Source organism: Cucurbita maxima, unplaced genomic scaffold, assembly GCF_002738345.1.
Source record: "Cucurbita maxima cultivar Rimu unplaced genomic scaffold, Cmax_1.0 Cma_Scf00017, whole genome shotgun sequence".
NCBI lineage: Eukaryota > Viridiplantae > Streptophyta > Magnoliopsida > Cucurbitales > Cucurbitaceae > Cucurbita > Cucurbita maxima.
The window spans coordinates 3,239,465-3,257,674 of NW_019272033.1; the positions used below are offsets into that span (position 1 = coordinate 3,239,465).

The following is an 18,210-nucleotide window of genomic DNA, read 5'->3' on the forward strand; positions in this document are numbered from 1 at the left end:
AAAAAAAAAAAAAAAAAAAAAAAAAAAAAAAAAAAAAAAAAAAAAAAAAAAAAAAAAAAAAAAAAAAAAAAAAACAGTCATTTTATTAACTAAATTCTTAAATGTACAAATTATTTCTTATGACCAACCTTCTAGCAGTTACAATTATTATAGAATGGTGCCCTGCCCCCAAGATGCACCACACTTCCGAGCCGTACCTTGAACATGTGCCCATGAACACTTTGTGTTTGGGTGCAGGCATGGTGACGCTGGGTCTATCATGTCTCTACCAATGCTGGCATTTGCGATAGCTTTTTTGGGTATTTTTAGTCACATGCAAAGTGTGACAATAAATTGGTTTGGTTTATACGGGGTAAGTTTATTTGTCTTATTTTTACTCTTAAAATTCGTTTCAAACTATAATCTTCCCAAGTAAATAAATAAATTGGCAGTTTTATTTAGTTATTTTTGAGCTAATACTTGAAAATAGTTACCTGAGTTTAAGGTTTAAATTGAAACAAGTTTAGCGGGTCGAGATTAGATTTAAACATTTAACCTTGTGATTGTGTATGTTGATTTTAACGGATCGGGCGTATGCATATTTATTTGTTTAACCCCAAAAAAACAAAATAGAAGACAAGGCCACCAATTAATAGTTCACATGGGATCACATCTTGTCTGGAAAAAGAAGGCCCACTTTATTATGGTAGGATTGAAGCAAAAGTTGTAGCCAGTTATACAATAATTGTAAGACAACGTGAAGAAGGCAACAAAGAAAGTTTGTTGCTTTGTCTCACTCAATCGTAGTCCCTTTGTTGCAGCTCATCTAATCCAAATTCGCATCAAAATCGAAGTCTTGAGATACCACGTAAAGTTTAATTTAAATTTATAGCTATTAGTTGAAATTTATGATTTGAATTAATTAATCTTGTTAGGTTAGTAAAGGTTTTATGTGTGATCTCATATCACATCATCCGTTGGAGAAGAACTCGAACATAAAAGTGTAAAAACCTCTTTAAATAGATGATTTTTAAAATTTTGAAAGAAAACCCAAAAAGTAAAACTTAAAGAAGATAATATTCGTTATTATTTTGGACCGTTACATTGTTATTTATTTCTTCAATTTTTCCGATACAAGAAAATGAAAACACTCACACCTTCTCTACAAAAACAAAATTATATTAAAATTTAAGTGCTTACTTCAACAAAATTAAAAATAAAAATAAAAGAAGGAAAATTTAGAAATCCTTTTGGACCAAAATCCAAAAGATTTTCGTTACAAAAAGTAAGGGAAAAAGAAAAAAGCAAAAGATTCAGTGCTCCAAAAAAAAAGAAGAGTTTACATGATCCAACGGTCAGATTTCGTGGATCAAAACCTCCTTTTCAACCCCCCGACTATTCTTCTTCTTTCGTATTTACACAGAAACCTCTTTTTTTTTCTTTTTTTATAATTATTAATAAATTAAAAAACTTAGAAGGACGGAACGACGCCGTATCCACTCACTCGGTCTACCTCGAGTTCGATGTCCGTCCTTTTGGCGAACCGTCCTTTGATTCGGGGTCGCGTCTCGGCGTACGCCTTACGAGATGCGTATCGTATCGTCTTCTCGAACTTTCTGTTCTTCCTCTTCTCTCTGTACCTCAACACTCTCGCCTCCCGATCCGCCGGCGAAATTTGCAGCGGTTGAACAGACGATTCCGTCGACGGTTTTGTGTACGGATTTGATACATCCGTCATCGCGTTACCGTCTGGCACGACTCCAACCTCGACTGACGAAGATGATACCTGATGGTGAAGAACATGTGAGATCGATGTTTCAGATTAATTCGTATTTAGATTTTGGATGGGAAACTAAGCGGAAGAGAATGTTGAAAGAAACAATGACTTACACTGTGACTGATTGACTGAGGATTGAAACCGTACGGGAACGATTTGGCGCCGGGGAAGTCTATGTTGAAGCAGCGATCGTTAACTGATGAGAGATGGACGCCTTTGGTCTGATCAGGAACAACTCCATCGGCACCGGAGCTATTCTGCTCTTGCGCTTCCAATTTCGGATCCACATGGCCGTAATCCAGATCTAGGTAAGGATTCATTTCTGGAAACACAAACTTCCCCGAGTTTAAATCTGGACTTTCGATTGCCTTAGGGTTAGGGTTCGGAAGAAGCCAGGAAGCAGCCTCGGCCTCTTCTCTACTGACATCAGCGGCATCGGCATCGACATCGGAGAAGTAGCGGTCGTCGAGGAAGTTGATTGCAGCGCCAGGCTTGACGGCGAGGGAGTTCTCGGAGATGGAGGTGTCGTAGAACGGCGTGACCGGAACTCGCTCGTGACGACGTGCGAGGGGATTAGCAGAATGAATATCGTGGTCACAAGCGAGGCAGAGAGCAGCGGCATCGGCCTTGCAGGTAACATGAGCAGGAGCTTGCTCACAGACTTCACAAAGCCAAACGCGAGCATGGCGAGAGGCGAGTTTGTTGGCTGCGTGAACTTCGGAATCACAACCAAGGCAAAGGAAGGCAGAGTCAGCTCGGCAGAAGAGAGTGGCGGTGGCGGACTTACACGAATCACAAAGCTTCGAAGCCATACTTCAATGGCGGAAAACTGAGAACGGTATGTAAAGTCTCTCCCTGTTCTCTCTCTCCCCTTTGGTTCTATACTTTTCTTTTGGGGAGTCATGCGTGTTCGAGTCTATCCGGTGGGGCCGACGAAATCCAGTCACGGACGAATAAATCATTACCACGTGGCCCAGGCTTAGCCACAGAAACAAAAAGTATTTATCGCGTTCAGTGTAGGGGGAAATTAATAAATTTTTAGGGGTTTAAAATCAAAGGATTTTTTTCATCGTTTTTCAATGAGGCCAACCAAAAGTTAAGAGTGAGGTCCACATCACGATGTGTACACGTGTTTTGGCTACTTTTCTCCATTAATTTTTTTTATTTCAAACCTATTTTCTAAGTTTCTTAAATTAATAAAAATATTTTTTAACTTTCTTATTTTTATATGGTAATTAATGAAATGGGGCATAAAAACAATTTATCATTACATTATTTATTTATTTATTTATTTATTTATCCATGAACAAGAATTGAGAAACCGAGAAAAAACATATAAAATTCTCTTACATAATAATGGCGTCAAAGGAGTCTAAAAATTAAAATAATATATAACCGACACGTGTAATAATTTATCCATTGAAATAGAGGTTTTATTTTTAGTCCAATTATTGCAAAATTCAAAGACAAATGTCGAAATTTTGAGTAATATTTAATGTAGACTATTATAACTTAATCGAAGAAGAATGGTGGGACCGACTTTTTCTAGAGCCTTCTGCCGGCCCAAGAAAACGGCCCAAGCTTTGCCTTTGTTCGTGGGCCTTGGCCCATTGAAAACATGTTGGGCTACACTCCTAATGTCCGTTGTTGAGACTCGTTTCAAATAGGGAAATATTTAGATAATTTTGTGCTGATTTTTTAAATAAATAAAATTAAGAAGATATATATTTATTTTATAATAAGCCTTTTAGGTTAATTTTTTTAATAATATTTTATTTTATTCTCTCCTTTTTTCCCAAAGCATCTTTAATATTTGTTGATTAAATATTCCAGCCAAAAGTATTGCTTTACAAATTTTCTCCAAACTACTTTAAAGTGTTCTCTTACTTTTTCTTTTTATTTTTTCAAAATACTTTTGTATTAATAAATGTACAAATTTTATTTTTAGGAGCAAAATATAATTATACATACACACACACGTATGTATATGTATATATATATATTACGACTAAACAAATAAAATTTTAAAATTTTGAATTCTCTCGTTTACCAATTAGGTTTGTTGTACCAAGATATTTGTATTGAGCCTAATGGTCTCGATTATGCTTAGTAACTTTCTACATTTCTCTGGGTCGGGTTATCTCTTCTCTACATGACGTATGGAATCCCATATTATCTATTAACCAATGTAAAAAACACGCGTATTACATGTACTATTAATTAGTCTTAAAAAATAAAAAATAAAAACTCAATATTCTCACCTTTCTAATATATTAATTAACACGAATATAATTCACGTGATTAAATATACAAAATTAGTCATAACCTCGATTATTTGTCATTATTTATAATATCATTGTCTAAAACTATAGGTTAAAAGGCATTTTATGTCCAAACAACTTATATGCTCGTTCTCTCACACTTTATATTATTCGTTAATTATCTCATGTGTTAATATGATATTATATTATATACTAAAAATTCATTGAATCGTCACTTTTGGGGTTATATACGGCGATACGGCGCCGTATCGCCCCACAAACAATCTACCAACACTTTTGGCCTCCATCATCCACTAAAAATTGGACACGTGTCATATTATATTATTTTTGTTTTATAATCGAGTTTGCTCCAATTTGAATGCCAGTTGACTCGCCGTCCCGGTGACCGGTAAAAAAACATGCCGTCCTCGCCATTTGTTTCTGTTGGGAGGTAGGGACACAAGCTGTTTGATGAAGAATATATTTCCCGGTCATTTTCTTTGCTTTATTCTCTTTTTATTACCTTAAATAAAATAAAAGGAAAATAAAATTTAAAAATATCTAAATAGAACTATATATTGGAAAAGGAAATTATTCCGTAGATATTAAATGTTATATATCAAATTCATTTTATTCTAATAAACTTAATATATAATTAAATTAATGTATGGGAATCTGATGTTTTAGGAGTTAATAAATCTTTTTATTATATTATTATTATTTGCATAACAAAAAAATTGTTTTTTTTTAATAATTAGTAAGGTGTTAATTTCTAATTATGATAAATGATAAAGTAATAAAAATGTAGAAATGTCATTTTAAACACGTGTAAATATTCACTTCAATAATTATAAGTAAAAAAAAAAAAAAAAAATTTGACGTGTAATTTTTAACTATAGTGTAATTTTAATCACAAGTTAAATTTGAAAAGTATAGCGGTTTTTACCTTAGTAAGTTTTTTAATTTTTAATATAATCTAATTAGAAGAAAAAATTAGTTGTTTCCCGATAATCATTTTATATAATTATTTACTAAATTTTTTAATGGAATGGCCTAAAAAAGAAATTTTAAATTCTGCCCAATTTTTTTTAAAAAAATATTTTTTCCATTAAAATAGGCTAAAGAATTCACCAAAAAATAATAAATAAATAAATAAATAAATAAAACTCCTGTTTATTTAGCTTTTTTCTCTTTTATAATAAGTTAAATAATATAAATAAATAAATAAAAGTTGGAACCCGTCGTGATGTGATATCAAAATGGACTGAATAACTTTAATTCAAAACAGTTTGCCAAAAAAAAAAAACATTAATAAAAAAAAAGAACCATTAAAAAAAGGTGATGTGATTTAATTTAAAATTAGTGTGTTGTAACCAAACTATTTATTTCTTTCCCTTTAATTTATTAATATAAAAAAAAAAAAAAAAAAAAAACCCAGAAATTAAAATTCATCAAAACTTAATCACAATTAATATCAAAATCTCTTTCTCTCTCTAGATTCGAAATTTACATCGAAATAAGCAAAACTCCACACCCAAAATTGGAAATTTTTGCATTAAAATAATAATAATAATAATATTTAATTTGGAGTTCTTCACTCAGCTTCTTCATCTTCTTCCCGGCAACCCATTTCCTTAACTTTCTCAGAATTTCCATTTTGAAGACTATGAAGCTTACCGGAAGAAGCATTAGAGTGGCCGGAAAATGAAGAAAGTTTGGGGGTTACCGGCGTCGCCAAGAAACTCGGATTCCGGTCTCCGGCCATAATCACCAATATCTTCTCTTCATAAACCTTCGCTTCTTCCTCCTTAATTTTCTCCTCCTCCTTCTCTGCATTATTATTGTCTCTATTTCCGCTCTCTAAATCTCTTTCCTCCGATTGCACCGCCAGTTTCCAGTACGAGCACGCCAGAATCAGCAGCGCAAACGCTATTAGACCCAGCATCGCCGCCAGCCCTCCGAACAGGTACGGCACCGGCGAGTGCCATGGTACCCGCTGCGAGACCGCCGTCGGCTGCAGCGAAATCACCGGCGAGGAGGGTGAAATGGCTCTCATACCCTCGGATATTTAATTTTTTTTTTTTTTTCTGAAGGTTGTGAGGCGGGGAAAGTGGAGGGATGGTATTTATAGGCGGTGAAAGGATGGGCGGGCAGCAGCGGGAGACCGGTGCCGCTTTTTTTAGTTAAAATAGTACAGAATAACTGTGAACTTTTAAATATAATTCAATTTTTTTTTTTTAATTATTATGTTTTTTAAATTATCAAATTATTTTAAATAAATTAATGGGGACTTTTTCATCCGAATATTTCAAGTCATATGCAAAATAATTTATAAAAATAATAATGAAATTAGTTTAAATTATATTCATCAAAGTTTTTAATTTCAAAATTCAATAATTGAATATCGTGAAAACATTAAAAAAAAAAATCCAATAAATCAAATTGAGACATGCTTTTAACATTTTTAACTAATTAATGTCATGTAAAATAATAATAATTATTATTATGATAGTTTATATTTATTTTATAGTAATTATGTAATTTAAATATTTTCTTTAAAATTGATTTTTTTTTTTCTAAAATAAAAAGAAACTGAAAATACAAGAAGCAGACTCGATTCGGACCCTTTTAATCCGGAAGCCACGTCGTCAGTGGCCCACAAGATGGGACCCACTTCGCAAACCAAAAAATACTCTTTTTTTGTATTTTCTTTTTCTTATTTATTTTCGTAATGTTTTATTTTTAAGACATTAAAGTCAATCGAATCCTAATTATTTATTTATCACAATCTAAAATAATGGCATCGATGTACGACGTCGTTTTGCTGACTTCAAAAAACGACCGAAAATAAATATAAATATTATTTATTTATTACCATTTAAAATAATGGCATCCATGATAACGACGTCGTTTTGCTCCCTTAAACAAAAAAACAACAGAAAATAAATATATATAATTTTGAGACATTATGATAAGAATGACGGGAGACGTAATATGATGCTCGAATCAGATACAAACTTGTCAACTGTAATTAAAATATTTTTATTAAAAGAAATATATTTTTTATAAATAAATACAACCTTGTATCACTCCCCTACCCTTCAAATCTAATGACATTTTATTCTCTCCATTTTTTTTTATTTTACATTAAATTACATTAATTGTCGTATCCTATCATATGATATTAATGTCAATTAGCTCTAAAATAAGTATAATTTAAAATTTAATATATGGTTAAAGGTAGATAATTTAAAGGGCTGTGGAATTATTCTCTACTGCCACTAACAGTATTAACTTTAGAAGACATTCGAAATTTAGTGGAAAAATTAAAAGAATGTGAATATTCTAACTTGTCAGGGGTATTTTCGTCTATTAATTAATTATTGTAGCATGAAATATTATGAAACAATGTAATTCTTTTTTTTTTTTTTTTTTTATAATAAGATTCCATTTGGATCTCTTTTTAATGGCATTATTGCGCAAGGTAATTATTAATGTAATTTCACGCAATAAAGCGATCCGTAATTTTATTTTATTTTATTATATTTTAAATTGGAATATATTGGACTTCCTTTATGTCCCCTTGCGTTACTTTGTATAAAATAAAATAAAGTTTGATTTGATGTATTTTTGTGTTGAGACGAAGGGAAATAAAATTTGTCGTGTAGTTCATATTGCTATTTAGTATGCGATGATATTGACCTTTGACTAAGATTTTTAAATTATTTTTTTTAAGTAAGATTCGAATGTAAGAAAATCGTAACCGTCCATCGTAAGCCCACCATTAGCAGATATTGTTCACCTTGAAGTTTTCACACCGTTATAAGGAATTTTTCGTTCCCTCTCCAACCGATGTGGAATCTCATAATCCACTCATTTGGAGATTCAACGTCCTTACTAGCACACTGTTTCGGTGTTTAGTTCTAGTTTCCATGTCCTTAGATCATTCGTTCCCTTCTCCGATCGATGTGTGATCTCATAATCTACATCTCCTTAAGGCCAGCATTCTCATTGGTACATTGTTCGGTGTCTAATTCTGATATTATTTATCTATGTAAGATATTAGATTTAATAAACGATTGAAATATCTGAATTCGTTGTGGAAACTCAAAAGTTCGATGAATGTAAAGTCAATATATTAAATCGAACTCACGGAAGTTCAAATTCTCGCTCCAAATATACGTCGGACATGTGAAAGGACAAAACAGATGAATATAGTTGATTTAAGTGTGAGGTGAGGAAGTAGGTGGAGGAGAGCGATGAATTGGACTTTGGTTGAATAAAAACCGGTTGGGTGTCTCGTGATTTTGGATTGAAAGAGTTTCACCGGTTTCTTGCCGCAAGGCGTTGACCAGCAGGCAGCATCAGTGCCTGTGATACGGCATATACCACCGACACATACACAAAAATATCCTTAAAATTTACTTCATAATTAATTTTCATATGTTTTTATGACATTTTTAAGGTTTTGCTCGTGTAACCATCTCAGTTTATAGCTAGCCGATATTGTTTTTTTTTTTTTTTTTAATTTTTTCATTTGAATTTTTCTTTAAAGTTTTAAGACGGGAAGAGATTGCTACATTCTTATAAATAAGGAATGTTTCATTCTCTTTCCAATCAATATGAAATCTCACAATCTACCCTTTTGGAGACAATATTATCATCGGTGTTGGATGATAAAAGTCCTACATCGACTAATTTAGGGAATAATCATGGGTTTATAAACAAAAAATACTCTCTCTATCGGCATGAGGCCTTTTGGGGAAGTCAAAAGCAAAGCAATGAGAGCTTATGCTCAAAGTAGACAAAATCATACCATTGTGGAGAGTCGTGTTTGTTCATCTAAGAGTTGGCTTTGCAACTATTGAATTGGGAGAATAATATATTAAAATATCTAGTCCTTCGTAGTTAGAGAAGACTACAAGTGCTTTTTGAGTATGAGTAACAATGGTAAATTATCAAACACGTAAACGTTAACTTTTTTTGAGTACGAGTAACAATGGTAAACTATCCAACGAGTAAACGTTAGCTTAAAAATAAACTAAAAAACAAAGGAAAGCTTCTTTTTATTTTAATTTCGAGTTAAATTCAGTGATGTTAGCTTTATTTAAAAAAAAAAAAAAAAATTAAATTGTAGGAGATTAAAAAAACAGACAAGCCCCCGCCATAAAAAGAATAATATATAAAATAAAAAAAATGGATAAAGACAAAGGTGGATTTGTGAGTCAATCAAACGGAGTGTGCCCTACCAGTATAGCACTCGGTAGACCCCACCGCTGTCATATAACGGACCGGACATGACGCCGCCACTATCTGGGACCCACACAAGTTATACCCTTTTCTACCTCCATTACGGTTGGATCTTCCTACGTAACTAATAATATAAATCAATTAAAAAAAGTTTTTAATATTTGTTTAATTTTAAAAATTTAAAATTTAAATATATTTGTTATTTATTTAAACTTTGAGAATAGTTGTTATGCATATGAGGTGGATATATTTATTTGTTATTATTATTATTTTTTGTAAATAATCCATTATTATGGATATTTTTTTTTTATAAATTTATTAAATAATTAGATAAATATTCCTCCGTACTCTCTACTCTCATTGTATTAGCTGCCTTTACAAAAATATTTATAGTTGCTAGATGCCAAAATGAATAATAAGATATTATTTGAATTAAACATATTTTATATATATATAAATTGCAAGAACATATATTATACTAGGAATAAAATCATATCTATTGACAAATCATAGCACAAGAATCAATTGTAATAGAGAAAAAAATTAAATGGGAAATATTTTATAAAGTGGATAATAAAAGAATAGCACATTTAATCTAATAGAAAATACCTAATCCATAATTGGATTTACTTATAAATTTTTAATTATATCATTTATTTTAATTTGGTAGGAGTGATGTATTTAAAATATGGAATTAACAATTGGGCCTTATTTACAACAATGGGCCCAATTTTAGGCCCGGCCCATATCTTGAATATAAAATTGTTGTCCTTATCCCACACCTATTTATTTATTTATTTTAATCAAAATTTAGGTTTACCAATATATTTAATTTGAATATTTTATAATAAATTAATGATATGTTTGACTACGTGTTATTAATTTCCATCTTTCAAAGGTTAAGGTTAAAAAAATCGGACGGTTGGAAACAAATCCTAAAAGGAATAGCGTGTGTGTGGTTACTAGATTATTCCGTCCCATAATGTATAGGCTCACATTTAGCCACAAGGGCTCAAACCTGTCTCAACGTTTGTGCGACACGTTTCTCATTCTCATATGCCCTCATTCTCTTTTTCTTGCTAGAAAATTTCACCCTAAACTTGTATGCTTTATTGATCGTGGTTTGTCGCCCAAGCTTTAGAATTATTTCGTTGTTGAAGGAGGGAGAGAATTATTTAGTTGGTTGGAGTAGGGGAGAAGGAATTGCCGGTAGTTTAATCGGAAATGAGGTCGATCATTTCGCGGTTGATCCATTCGAGATCATCCGTTCCCAAGTTATAGTGAGTTCCTTCTGTCTTATGACACTCAATTTTGATTTAGAATGGTGGATTGTTTTTCTTTTCTAGTCTATTAGAATTTATATTGAATTCAGTTTCTGCTATGCTTTCAGTTCTTCTATGGTTTATTTTGTTCCTTACTGCCGATTAACCATCGCATATATACGGAATTCGCCACCAAAAGGGTGTTGGAGGGGGTGGGGGTGGCCATACTGTTGTGTAGGTCGAATTTCATTTCGAGCTTTTAGACTTGTTAGTGAATCGGGGTTTTTCAGAATTGTTCATTATTGTAGGAATCCGAACTGGAATGACTTCCTCGAGAGTTGTAAACTTTGATTATCTTGACTGTAGAATTGTTCGGTCTGTTGGTAGACAGATATGATCTCAGCGGGGATAAATTTGAGAACAATGTGATTGGCATTTGCCCCCAATATTTTATTATGCAAATCCCACGACCTGCTTCAGCTTGATCAAATCTGGATCTTCATTTATTTATTTTTTTCCATCCAAATGTCAAGAACAATTTTTGACTCAATTGCAGCTCTTTTTACTAAATGTGATTAACGGCAATCATTTTGTTGTTTCTTAACTATATTGTACAGCACAGTGACTGCTTTTCAGAGCGGGAGACCATTTTCAACAGACTCTAACAAGGTCGACGAACCGTTCAAGGTCGAGGAAGCTGAAACAGTTAATGTTCCCCCACCTCCAACTGAGAAGGTATATGAAAAGAAGAACAAGGGTTGCTTGTGATTTCTGTAATTCTGTCTGTATCTTTGAGTTTGATCAATGTTATCTCCGTGGCATGTGCATTTGATCAGTTGCTGGTGCTGGGTGGAAATGGATTTGTGGGTTCTCATATTTGTCAAGAAGCCATAAATCGTGGTCTTACAGTTGCTAGCCTTAGCAGGTATGTTTCTATATAAGAGCATATGCAACTTTGGCTTTTATGTCGCATAGATTGTATTACGTAAGATCTACACTTTTGAATGATCATATAAATCTGCATTTGTTTCCTTCATATTGAGTGAACTGATTGTAATAGGTACACTTTAGTTTTTTACAAAAGAATCAGCTAAAAACCTTAAGAACTCTTTATTGGAAACTCGAATGCTGTATGCTTCCTTTCAAATCACTATTTTCTCAATGAATCCGTGCTTTTTATTTAATGAAAATGTACAGGTGAAATCAGGCCAGAACGACGATTTGTTTTCCATCTCGTTGCTTAATGAATGGAAACTTCAATGTCTTTGTTCAGTTTGCTAGTGTTGGAAACTTTATTCTGACATCACTCACAATCAATGGCGCTTTGTTATTATTATCAGGTCTGGTAGATCATCAATACGTGATTCTTGGGCGAACAATGTAATTTGGCATCAAGGTTTGCTTCCATTCCAGATGTTTTCAACTGTCATATTTGTGTGCGGCTTAATGATAATGCCTCAACTATTTTTCCCATTGCCAGGAAACCTTCTTTCACCTGATTCACTGAATGAAGCTTTTGACGGTGTTACGGCTGTTGTATGTAGTCCTCAACTTATTCTAAATTGCAAATTAGTTACAACTTTCTTGTGTATACATTAATCCACTGATAAATGGAATGGTTTGAGTTCTATGTACACACTTACTGATTAACTCTCAGGACACTGTTGGTAGACTCCTAGCAGCTATTATTCTCAGTTGTGATCAGGAATGAAGTTATTTATGCACACAACTAAATAAGTACTAAGTAGCATTTAGAAAAGGGAGGATTCTCTACTTGTATATAGCATTTCTTATTCCTGCAAATTTATTTCTATACTATTGCCGGGGATTGCTAGTTTTGGTAAATTTTAGTTTATTATTTCTAGGTCTCTTGCATTGGTGGTTTTGGCTCCAATTCTCAGATGTACAAGATCAATGGGACGGCAAATATCAATGCAATCAGAGTTGCTGCAGATAAAGGTGCAGTTTTTATGTGGTAATAAATTTAAGAAAATGAACTGAAATTATGGAGTCTAGACCATTCTGTTTCCCGTCAAAACTTAAATCTTCTAATGCTTTGACAGCATCTCACCTCATGTCAATAACCACACTTCCTCTGCCCAATAATTTCCTGCAATTCATGGGTCCCCGTCTCTGTACTTTTTTAATTCTAATGCAGCATTATCTGATGCTCGAGTGTTTCGTTTCTTTCTCGTGCCTTAGTTTTTTTCCCCCTTTTCAATAAGAAATGATACTGCAGTAAAGAAAAAGAAAGGTACAACCTCGGGGCCGCGGGTAGAGAGAACCCCCTCCCAACACAAAACTATAAGAAATCCTAACTAAATGTTTTGGCCTCCATGTAACTAGTCTAACTTTGGCCCTATCAATTATTCTTAACTTCAAGATTTTATCAAATGATTGTAGTTAATTTAATTTTGCTATACTTTTTGACTCTTACCAAGGCAGTACCAATCGCTTGCAGGTGTTAAGAGATATGTCTATATCTCTGCTGCTGATTTTGGCTTGGTTAATTACTTGCTACAGGGATATTATGAGGGAAAGGTAGAATTTCTATTCCTTTTATTCCAAGGGTCGGTAATTAATCAAGATCTTGGACACTTTTATATCATGTAGCCTGTTAATGCCCTTCTTGATCAATTCAAACTATGGTCGGGGGGGTTTTTAAGGAAAAATGTTGAACACTGATATAGGAAATGACTCATTTAACTTCCACCAGAAATCTGGGTCACCAATCCTTTCCATTTTGTGCAGATGGAAGTTCGATATTACATTGTTTTCTTATGAAAATCTTTTTCACAATTCATATCATTTGGATTGATGTGGCTCATGCAAAATCTGTGTTTCGGTTTGTGTAGCGAGCGGCTGAGACAGAACTCCTCACTAAATTTCCTTATGGAGGTTAGATCTCTGATCCGTTAATGTTATCGTTAAACTTTTAACTTGCACTTATGCTTGTGCAGTTCAGGTATATTGCCTGTAGTACGTAAGATGATTGTATACTCCCACTACTCTTTCATTTAGCCGCTAGCAAAGGGTCTTGCTTATTGGCTTTTGTGAACCTGTTTTTCTTTTCTAAATTATCCCGTCTTTTACGGATAATAGATATGTGGAGAATAAAATGTTCTTTAATATACGTTTTCAGGAGTGATTTTGAGGCCGGGATTTATTTACGGGACCCGTAATGTCGGGAGCATGAAGTTACCTCTGGGAGTAATTGGCTCTCCTTTGGAAATGGTAACTTGTGGTTTCTTCATTTGTTTTCTCGTTTAGGCTTTCCATTATGCCATGGACTTTGGTTCGTTTCCAAAATTGGTCATACGTCTAGTTTCATTTTTTCTCATCGTTATTAGTTTAACGCTCGGCTATGATAACTATTTGGTGTTTGGTTTTTCTGGACGAGTAAAATGGATCTGAGCAAGTGATAGTCAAATCTCTTAATCCTAATCCAGACATTTCCCTGCAGGTTCTTCAACACGCCAAACCACTACACCAGCTACCACTCGTTGGTCCTTTATTAACTCCTCCAGTAAGCGTGACTTCGGTGGCAAGGGTTTCTGTTCGAGCAGCAACGGACCCCGTCTTTCCTCCTGGCATCATCGACGTCTATGGCATTCAACGGTACTGTCAACAGAAGTCGAAGTAGATTCAATAAGGCATGCACATTTTCTCTCCCTATCACACACTATATATATATTAGAGAGTCCAAATCTTGTCTGTTGAACTTCTCACTTGACGGGACTTACTCGACAGTTTGTGCACTGGGTTGAAGATAAAAGACAGGTTCATTTTCTTGTATCTGATGCTAATAATATCATGCAGAGATCTGCAAATTCATTTGGCAAGCCATTTTCTTTCCTTTATAATTCATGGTGTAGGAGAAGAAGTATTCATTTGGCTAGTTTGGTATTGGTTTTTCCTTATCTAAACGTTATAATTCTTTCCCATTCAATATCCATCCTTGTCTGCTGCTTGCCTGAACCAGCTTATGGAGAAAATTTGTAGTATTAGATGAATACCTTTATACATATCTTCTTAATGCTATTGAATGTCACTCTCTTTCGAACAATACTGACATAGTTGATACCGACATAGTTGCATTCATCGGGTAGTGTCCATACTCGCCAAATACTATAATTTACGTGGCCTCAATGCATGTAATATCTATACATTATTTAAAACTAAGTTGTATGCTTATTAAATAGTTAACCATATGCTAAAGTGAGCATAGCTTAATGTCGAATTAAGAAGAACTCTTACACACTGCCTTTATATTAAGGATCACATTTTGACCCGAATGAGATTTATAAATATGTATTTCAACAATTTATGTTAAAAGTATGAGTATCAAGTGTTAAGCTCCAAGACTTCAAAAACACCTTTAATTTTTATAAAAAAAAATTAAAAATACTTTTATCGGTAACCTTCAAAAATAGTATTAAAATATGATAATTTTTTTAGTTAAAAGTTTATGGATATTTTTACCCTACTATTAAAAGTAAAAGATTAAAAGAATATTTTAAAAATAATTTAGTCTAAGATATTATAAAATTAAAATTTTATGGACTAAAAAAGTAATTTTTTAAAAAGATAAATTATTGGATTTTTTTTTTTTAAAATGTTTCCTACTCAAAATAATGCTAAAGTGGATGAGAAAACGAGAGCCACGTAGGCTAATGGCTCTTCTATATAAAGGGCAAATTCTAATTGTATAAGCTTCTCAAATCAAGGAGTAATTCGAACGAGCTTCGTTCGAAGAGAGGGAAGACGAAGAAGATGAACCATAGCCAACAAGCAACAGGGAGCAGGCACGACGATGACGCAGCGCTCTCCGAGTTTCTAGCATCTCTAATGGAGTATACTCCCACTGTAAGATCTCATTTGGATGCTGCTTAACTCCTAGTTGATTCTTTCCTTCCATGCGTTTTTCTATAAGTTCAAATCACGTCGGTGTTTTCTTTTCGGCTATCATTTCACAGATTCCCGACGAGTTGGTGGAACATTACTTAGGGAAGAGTGGATTTCAGTGTCCCGACGTTCGATTGTAGGTACCTTTTCGTTTGTTTTTATATTTTCGTTCATCAAAACCCTAGGTTTAAAACGCGGTTTTTCGATCGACAAATGAGATGGATTTATCTTTTTTCCTAATTTTATGATTGGTATTGCTTTATTTTCACAATTTAATTGTAGTTGGGAATTTTCTATTCGGTTGGTTGGTTGTTGACTGCTAATATCGATCAAAGTGATGCTTAATCCTGCCGTGGGTTGCAATTGGGGGATTTCTTATTTCGAGTATTTTTTTTTTGTTCTAAGGAGACAATGTTCGTTATTGTTGCTGAATTTTTTTTTGTTGGGAAGTTGTCTCTACATTACTTAATCTCTATGAATGAACCGAGGATGAGATTGGAGGACAGTTCCCTCCTCATTCCCTATGAAGAAATGGGGATTCTTCGCCCTGGGGTAAATTCTTGATTATTCTTTGTAGGTCGGGCGTGACATGTGCTTACCTGGTTTGTTCTGTAGTAGTGTTATTGAACATGAAGACGGCCTTTTTAGAGTTTATAGTGGTATTCTGGGTAGCGGTCATTGCTTTGGACTTTTGATTTCAATGAGTGGTGTTATTAGTGGCTGCATTTCTATGCTGAGAATTGTGCACTTGGGGGGAAGTTTATCTAGTTCTTAAACTTTTGCCTTTTCTATTCCAACTATTCTTCTACTCTTGTTTTCCATTTCATTTCGTAGTTTTTTTTTTTAATCTTCTAAAGTTAGGCGTTTAAAAATTTTCAAAATGGAGAGGATTTAAGTCATTTGAGATCTTTGATTATTTGAGATGGATTCTTTAACCTTGGCCTGGTTAAGTGCTTTCTAGGTAAAGTGATCCTCAGTTTTGATTGGCATTGGTTGCGTTCACCATCACAAGAAATATTTGTAATTAGAAATTGGCTTTCTATTTGTTGCGTTCACTTTTGCAGGATCAGGCTTGTCGCTGTTGCTACACAGAAGTTCGTTGCAGATGTTGCAAGTGACGCTCTCCAGTATGCTTGCTTTCTTCTTTCTTATTTTGCATGAGGGGTGCAAGTAAAATATGATCATAACTTGAGTTGCAGACTTTATGATAAAAACTTGAGTTGCAGACTTTACATTTAACTACATTTAACGATTTACTCTAAGTAATCCTCTACAGCTGACCTCAGCACCTTTTAATTTTTCTTCTTTAACCCCCATGACTGCATTATTATTGTTTGGAAGGCGTTAAATGACTACCATCTCTTTCCCATGCCCTTTTATGTACCTGGGGAGATTTTCTTTGTGGGTTTTCAAATGCTTTTGTAACAGTTGGGTATTTAGCTGCTTGGGTTGGTAAGAGTTTTTCTAGGTTCAACGTCTCTTTGTAGGTTTTGGCAACAAAGTCTTTTTTGTAATTATCTATTAGGTCTTATTTGACTTAATTGGTTTCTTTAATTTTTCTCCTATTTCGTGGGCTCCTTTTTTGTATTCTCTCTTTGAGAAAGTTTAGTTTCTCAATAATAATATAAAAAAAAACTTATTTGGCTGTGCAATGTAGGCATTGTAAGGCGAGACAGGCAGCAGTAGTGAAAGACAAAAGGGATAAACAACAAAAGGTGCATTTTTTGTAACACAGGGTCTCTTGATTGATAAATTATTTGGCCAGTCTAACATTTTGCTGGTCCAGGATAAGCGCTTAATATTGACCATGGATGATCTCTCGAAGGCACTTCGTGAGGTAAGCTCAAAATGTTATTTATTTCTCATCCTTTTTCAATTATTAAGCTCTTGTGCTTGATGGATAATTCATATATAGACATAAGAGATCATTAGTTTGATTTTTGTATGCATTCTTCTTTTTAGAAGAAGGTGCTATAGGTGGGTTCTTTTGAACATCTGCTCGATTTTTATTTGTGTAATAGACTCCTGGCAGTCTGTAATCTTGTGAAGAATATGTGATTTTTTTTAGTTCTTCAAATTGCATGGTGCATCCTCAACATTATCCAGTTTACACTTGGTAGGGAGTCTTAAAAATGTGCATTTGTAATTGATACCCTTTGATCATAGACATTGGAAGATCTAGTTTCTTATCCAAACTAACCGTCTTGTTGGTGCTTGATGAACAGTATGGCGTGAATGTGAAACATCAAGAATATTTTGCTGATAGCCCTTCAACCGGAGTGGATTCTACTTCCAGAGAGGAATGAGTTGGAATAACAGTTAAAATGTCTCATCTTTGTGTTCGTGAATATACTGATGCATCATAGTTCAGGTTGGAGTACTCTTGCTGCCTGCGTCATGTTAGTATTGCTATCATTAAGTAGCCCGTCTGTGAACTGTCATAGCGGTAGATATGTTAAGCGTTTTCTACATGTCTACTAAATGAAACTGTGCATAATGAAACCCAAAACATCATTCTTGTTCATACAAGGTTGTGTTATCATGATGCATTCTCCATGGATTTGCAACTTCAAATTAATCGTCCATGTCCGTTTATGTTTGTGTTTATGAGTTCGGTAGGACGACTTCATTTTTAAATAAACTCAATTGTTTTGATTGAAATCTTTTTCATTGAAGTAAACTATTGAGTCAATGGAAAGTCATTAGTAAGATGTTTTTTTTTTTTTTTTTTTTTTTTTTTTTTTTTTTTTTTTTTTTTTTTTTTTTTTTTTTTTTT

The 18,210-nt window shown here is 33.6% G+C and overlaps 4 protein-coding genes across 4 annotated transcripts; 2 read left to right on the plus strand and 2 right to left on the minus strand.

Moving 5' to 3' along the window:
* Positions 1–1,270: 1,270 nt before the first annotated feature.
* Positions 1,271–2,627, minus strand: LOC111492279 (zinc finger protein CONSTANS-LIKE 4-like). Its single transcript, XM_023141567.1, has 2 exons — positions 1,870–2,627; positions 1,271–1,765 (listed from the first exon to the last, which is right to left on the minus strand). The coding sequence occupies exons 1-2, from the start codon at positions 2,566–2,568 to the stop codon at positions 1,451–1,453; spliced, it is 1,014 nt and encodes a 337-aa protein (XP_022997335.1). The 5' UTR covers positions 2,569–2,627; the 3' UTR covers positions 1,271–1,450.
* Positions 2,628–5,485: 2,858 nt separating this feature from the next.
* On the minus strand, positions 5,486–6,098 carry LOC111492282 (protein GLUTAMINE DUMPER 5-like). Its single transcript, XM_023141570.1, has one exon. The coding sequence runs from the start codon at positions 6,071–6,073 to the stop codon at positions 5,612–5,614; it is 462 nt and encodes a 153-aa protein (XP_022997338.1). The 5' UTR covers positions 6,074–6,098; the 3' UTR covers positions 5,486–5,611.
* A 4,225-nt stretch (positions 6,099–10,323) lies between these two features.
* LOC111492281 (uncharacterized protein At1g32220, chloroplastic) lies at positions 10,324–14,592 on the plus strand. Its single transcript, XM_023141569.1, has 11 exons — positions 10,324–10,547; positions 11,147–11,264; positions 11,366–11,454; positions 11,870–11,925; positions 12,010–12,065; positions 12,395–12,488; positions 12,991–13,070; positions 13,385–13,427; positions 13,672–13,763; positions 13,993–14,364; positions 14,398–14,592. Exons 1-10 carry the CDS (start codon positions 10,492–10,494, stop codon positions 14,170–14,172), a joined length of 864 nt encoding a protein of 287 aa, XP_022997337.1. The 5' UTR covers positions 10,324–10,491; the 3' UTR covers positions 14,173–14,364; positions 14,398–14,592.
* A 634-nt stretch (positions 14,593–15,226) lies between these two features.
* Positions 15,227–18,041, plus strand: LOC111492283 (transcription initiation factor TFIID subunit 10). Its single transcript, XM_023141571.1, has 6 exons — positions 15,227–15,395; positions 15,506–15,570; positions 16,499–16,561; positions 17,092–17,149; positions 17,221–17,271; positions 17,660–18,041. The coding sequence occupies exons 1-6, from the start codon at positions 15,303–15,305 to the stop codon at positions 17,738–17,740; spliced, it is 411 nt and encodes a 136-aa protein (XP_022997339.1). The 5' UTR covers positions 15,227–15,302; the 3' UTR covers positions 17,741–18,041.
* The last annotated feature ends 169 nt before the right edge of the window (positions 18,042–18,210 follow it).

Coding starts and splice junctions, on each gene's coding strand:
- LOC111492281 (XM_023141569.1), top strand. CDS start 10,492: ATGAGGTCGATCATTTCGCGGTTGATCCATTCGAGATCATCCGTTCCC. Junction 12,489..12,990: donor CAGAGTTGCTGCAGATAAAG/GTGCAGTTTTTA, acceptor AATCGCTTGCAG/GTGTTAAGAGATATGTCTAT. Junction 13,428..13,671: donor CACTAAATTTCCTTATGGAG/GTTAGATCTCTG, acceptor ATACGTTTTCAG/GAGTGATTTTGAGGCCGGGA.
- LOC111492279 (XM_023141567.1), bottom strand. CDS start 2,568: ATGGCTTCGAAGCTTTGTGATTCGTGTAAGTCCGCCACCGCCACTCTC. Junction 1,766..1,869: donor CTCAGTCAATCAGTCACAGT/GTAAGTCATTGT, acceptor CTTCACCATCAG/GTATCATCTTCGTCAGTCGA.
- LOC111492283 (XM_023141571.1), top strand. CDS start 15,303: ATGAACCATAGCCAACAAGCAACAGGGAGCAGGCACGACGATGACGCA. Junction 15,396..15,505: donor TAATGGAGTATACTCCCACT/GTAAGATCTCAT, acceptor ATCATTTCACAG/ATTCCCGACGAGTTGGTGGA. Junction 16,562..17,091: donor GTTGCAAGTGACGCTCTCCA/GTATGCTTGCTT, acceptor TGTGCAATGTAG/GCATTGTAAGGCGAGACAGG.
- LOC111492282 (XM_023141570.1), bottom strand. CDS start 6,073: ATGAGAGCCATTTCACCCTCCTCGCCGGTGATTTCGCTGCAGCCGACG.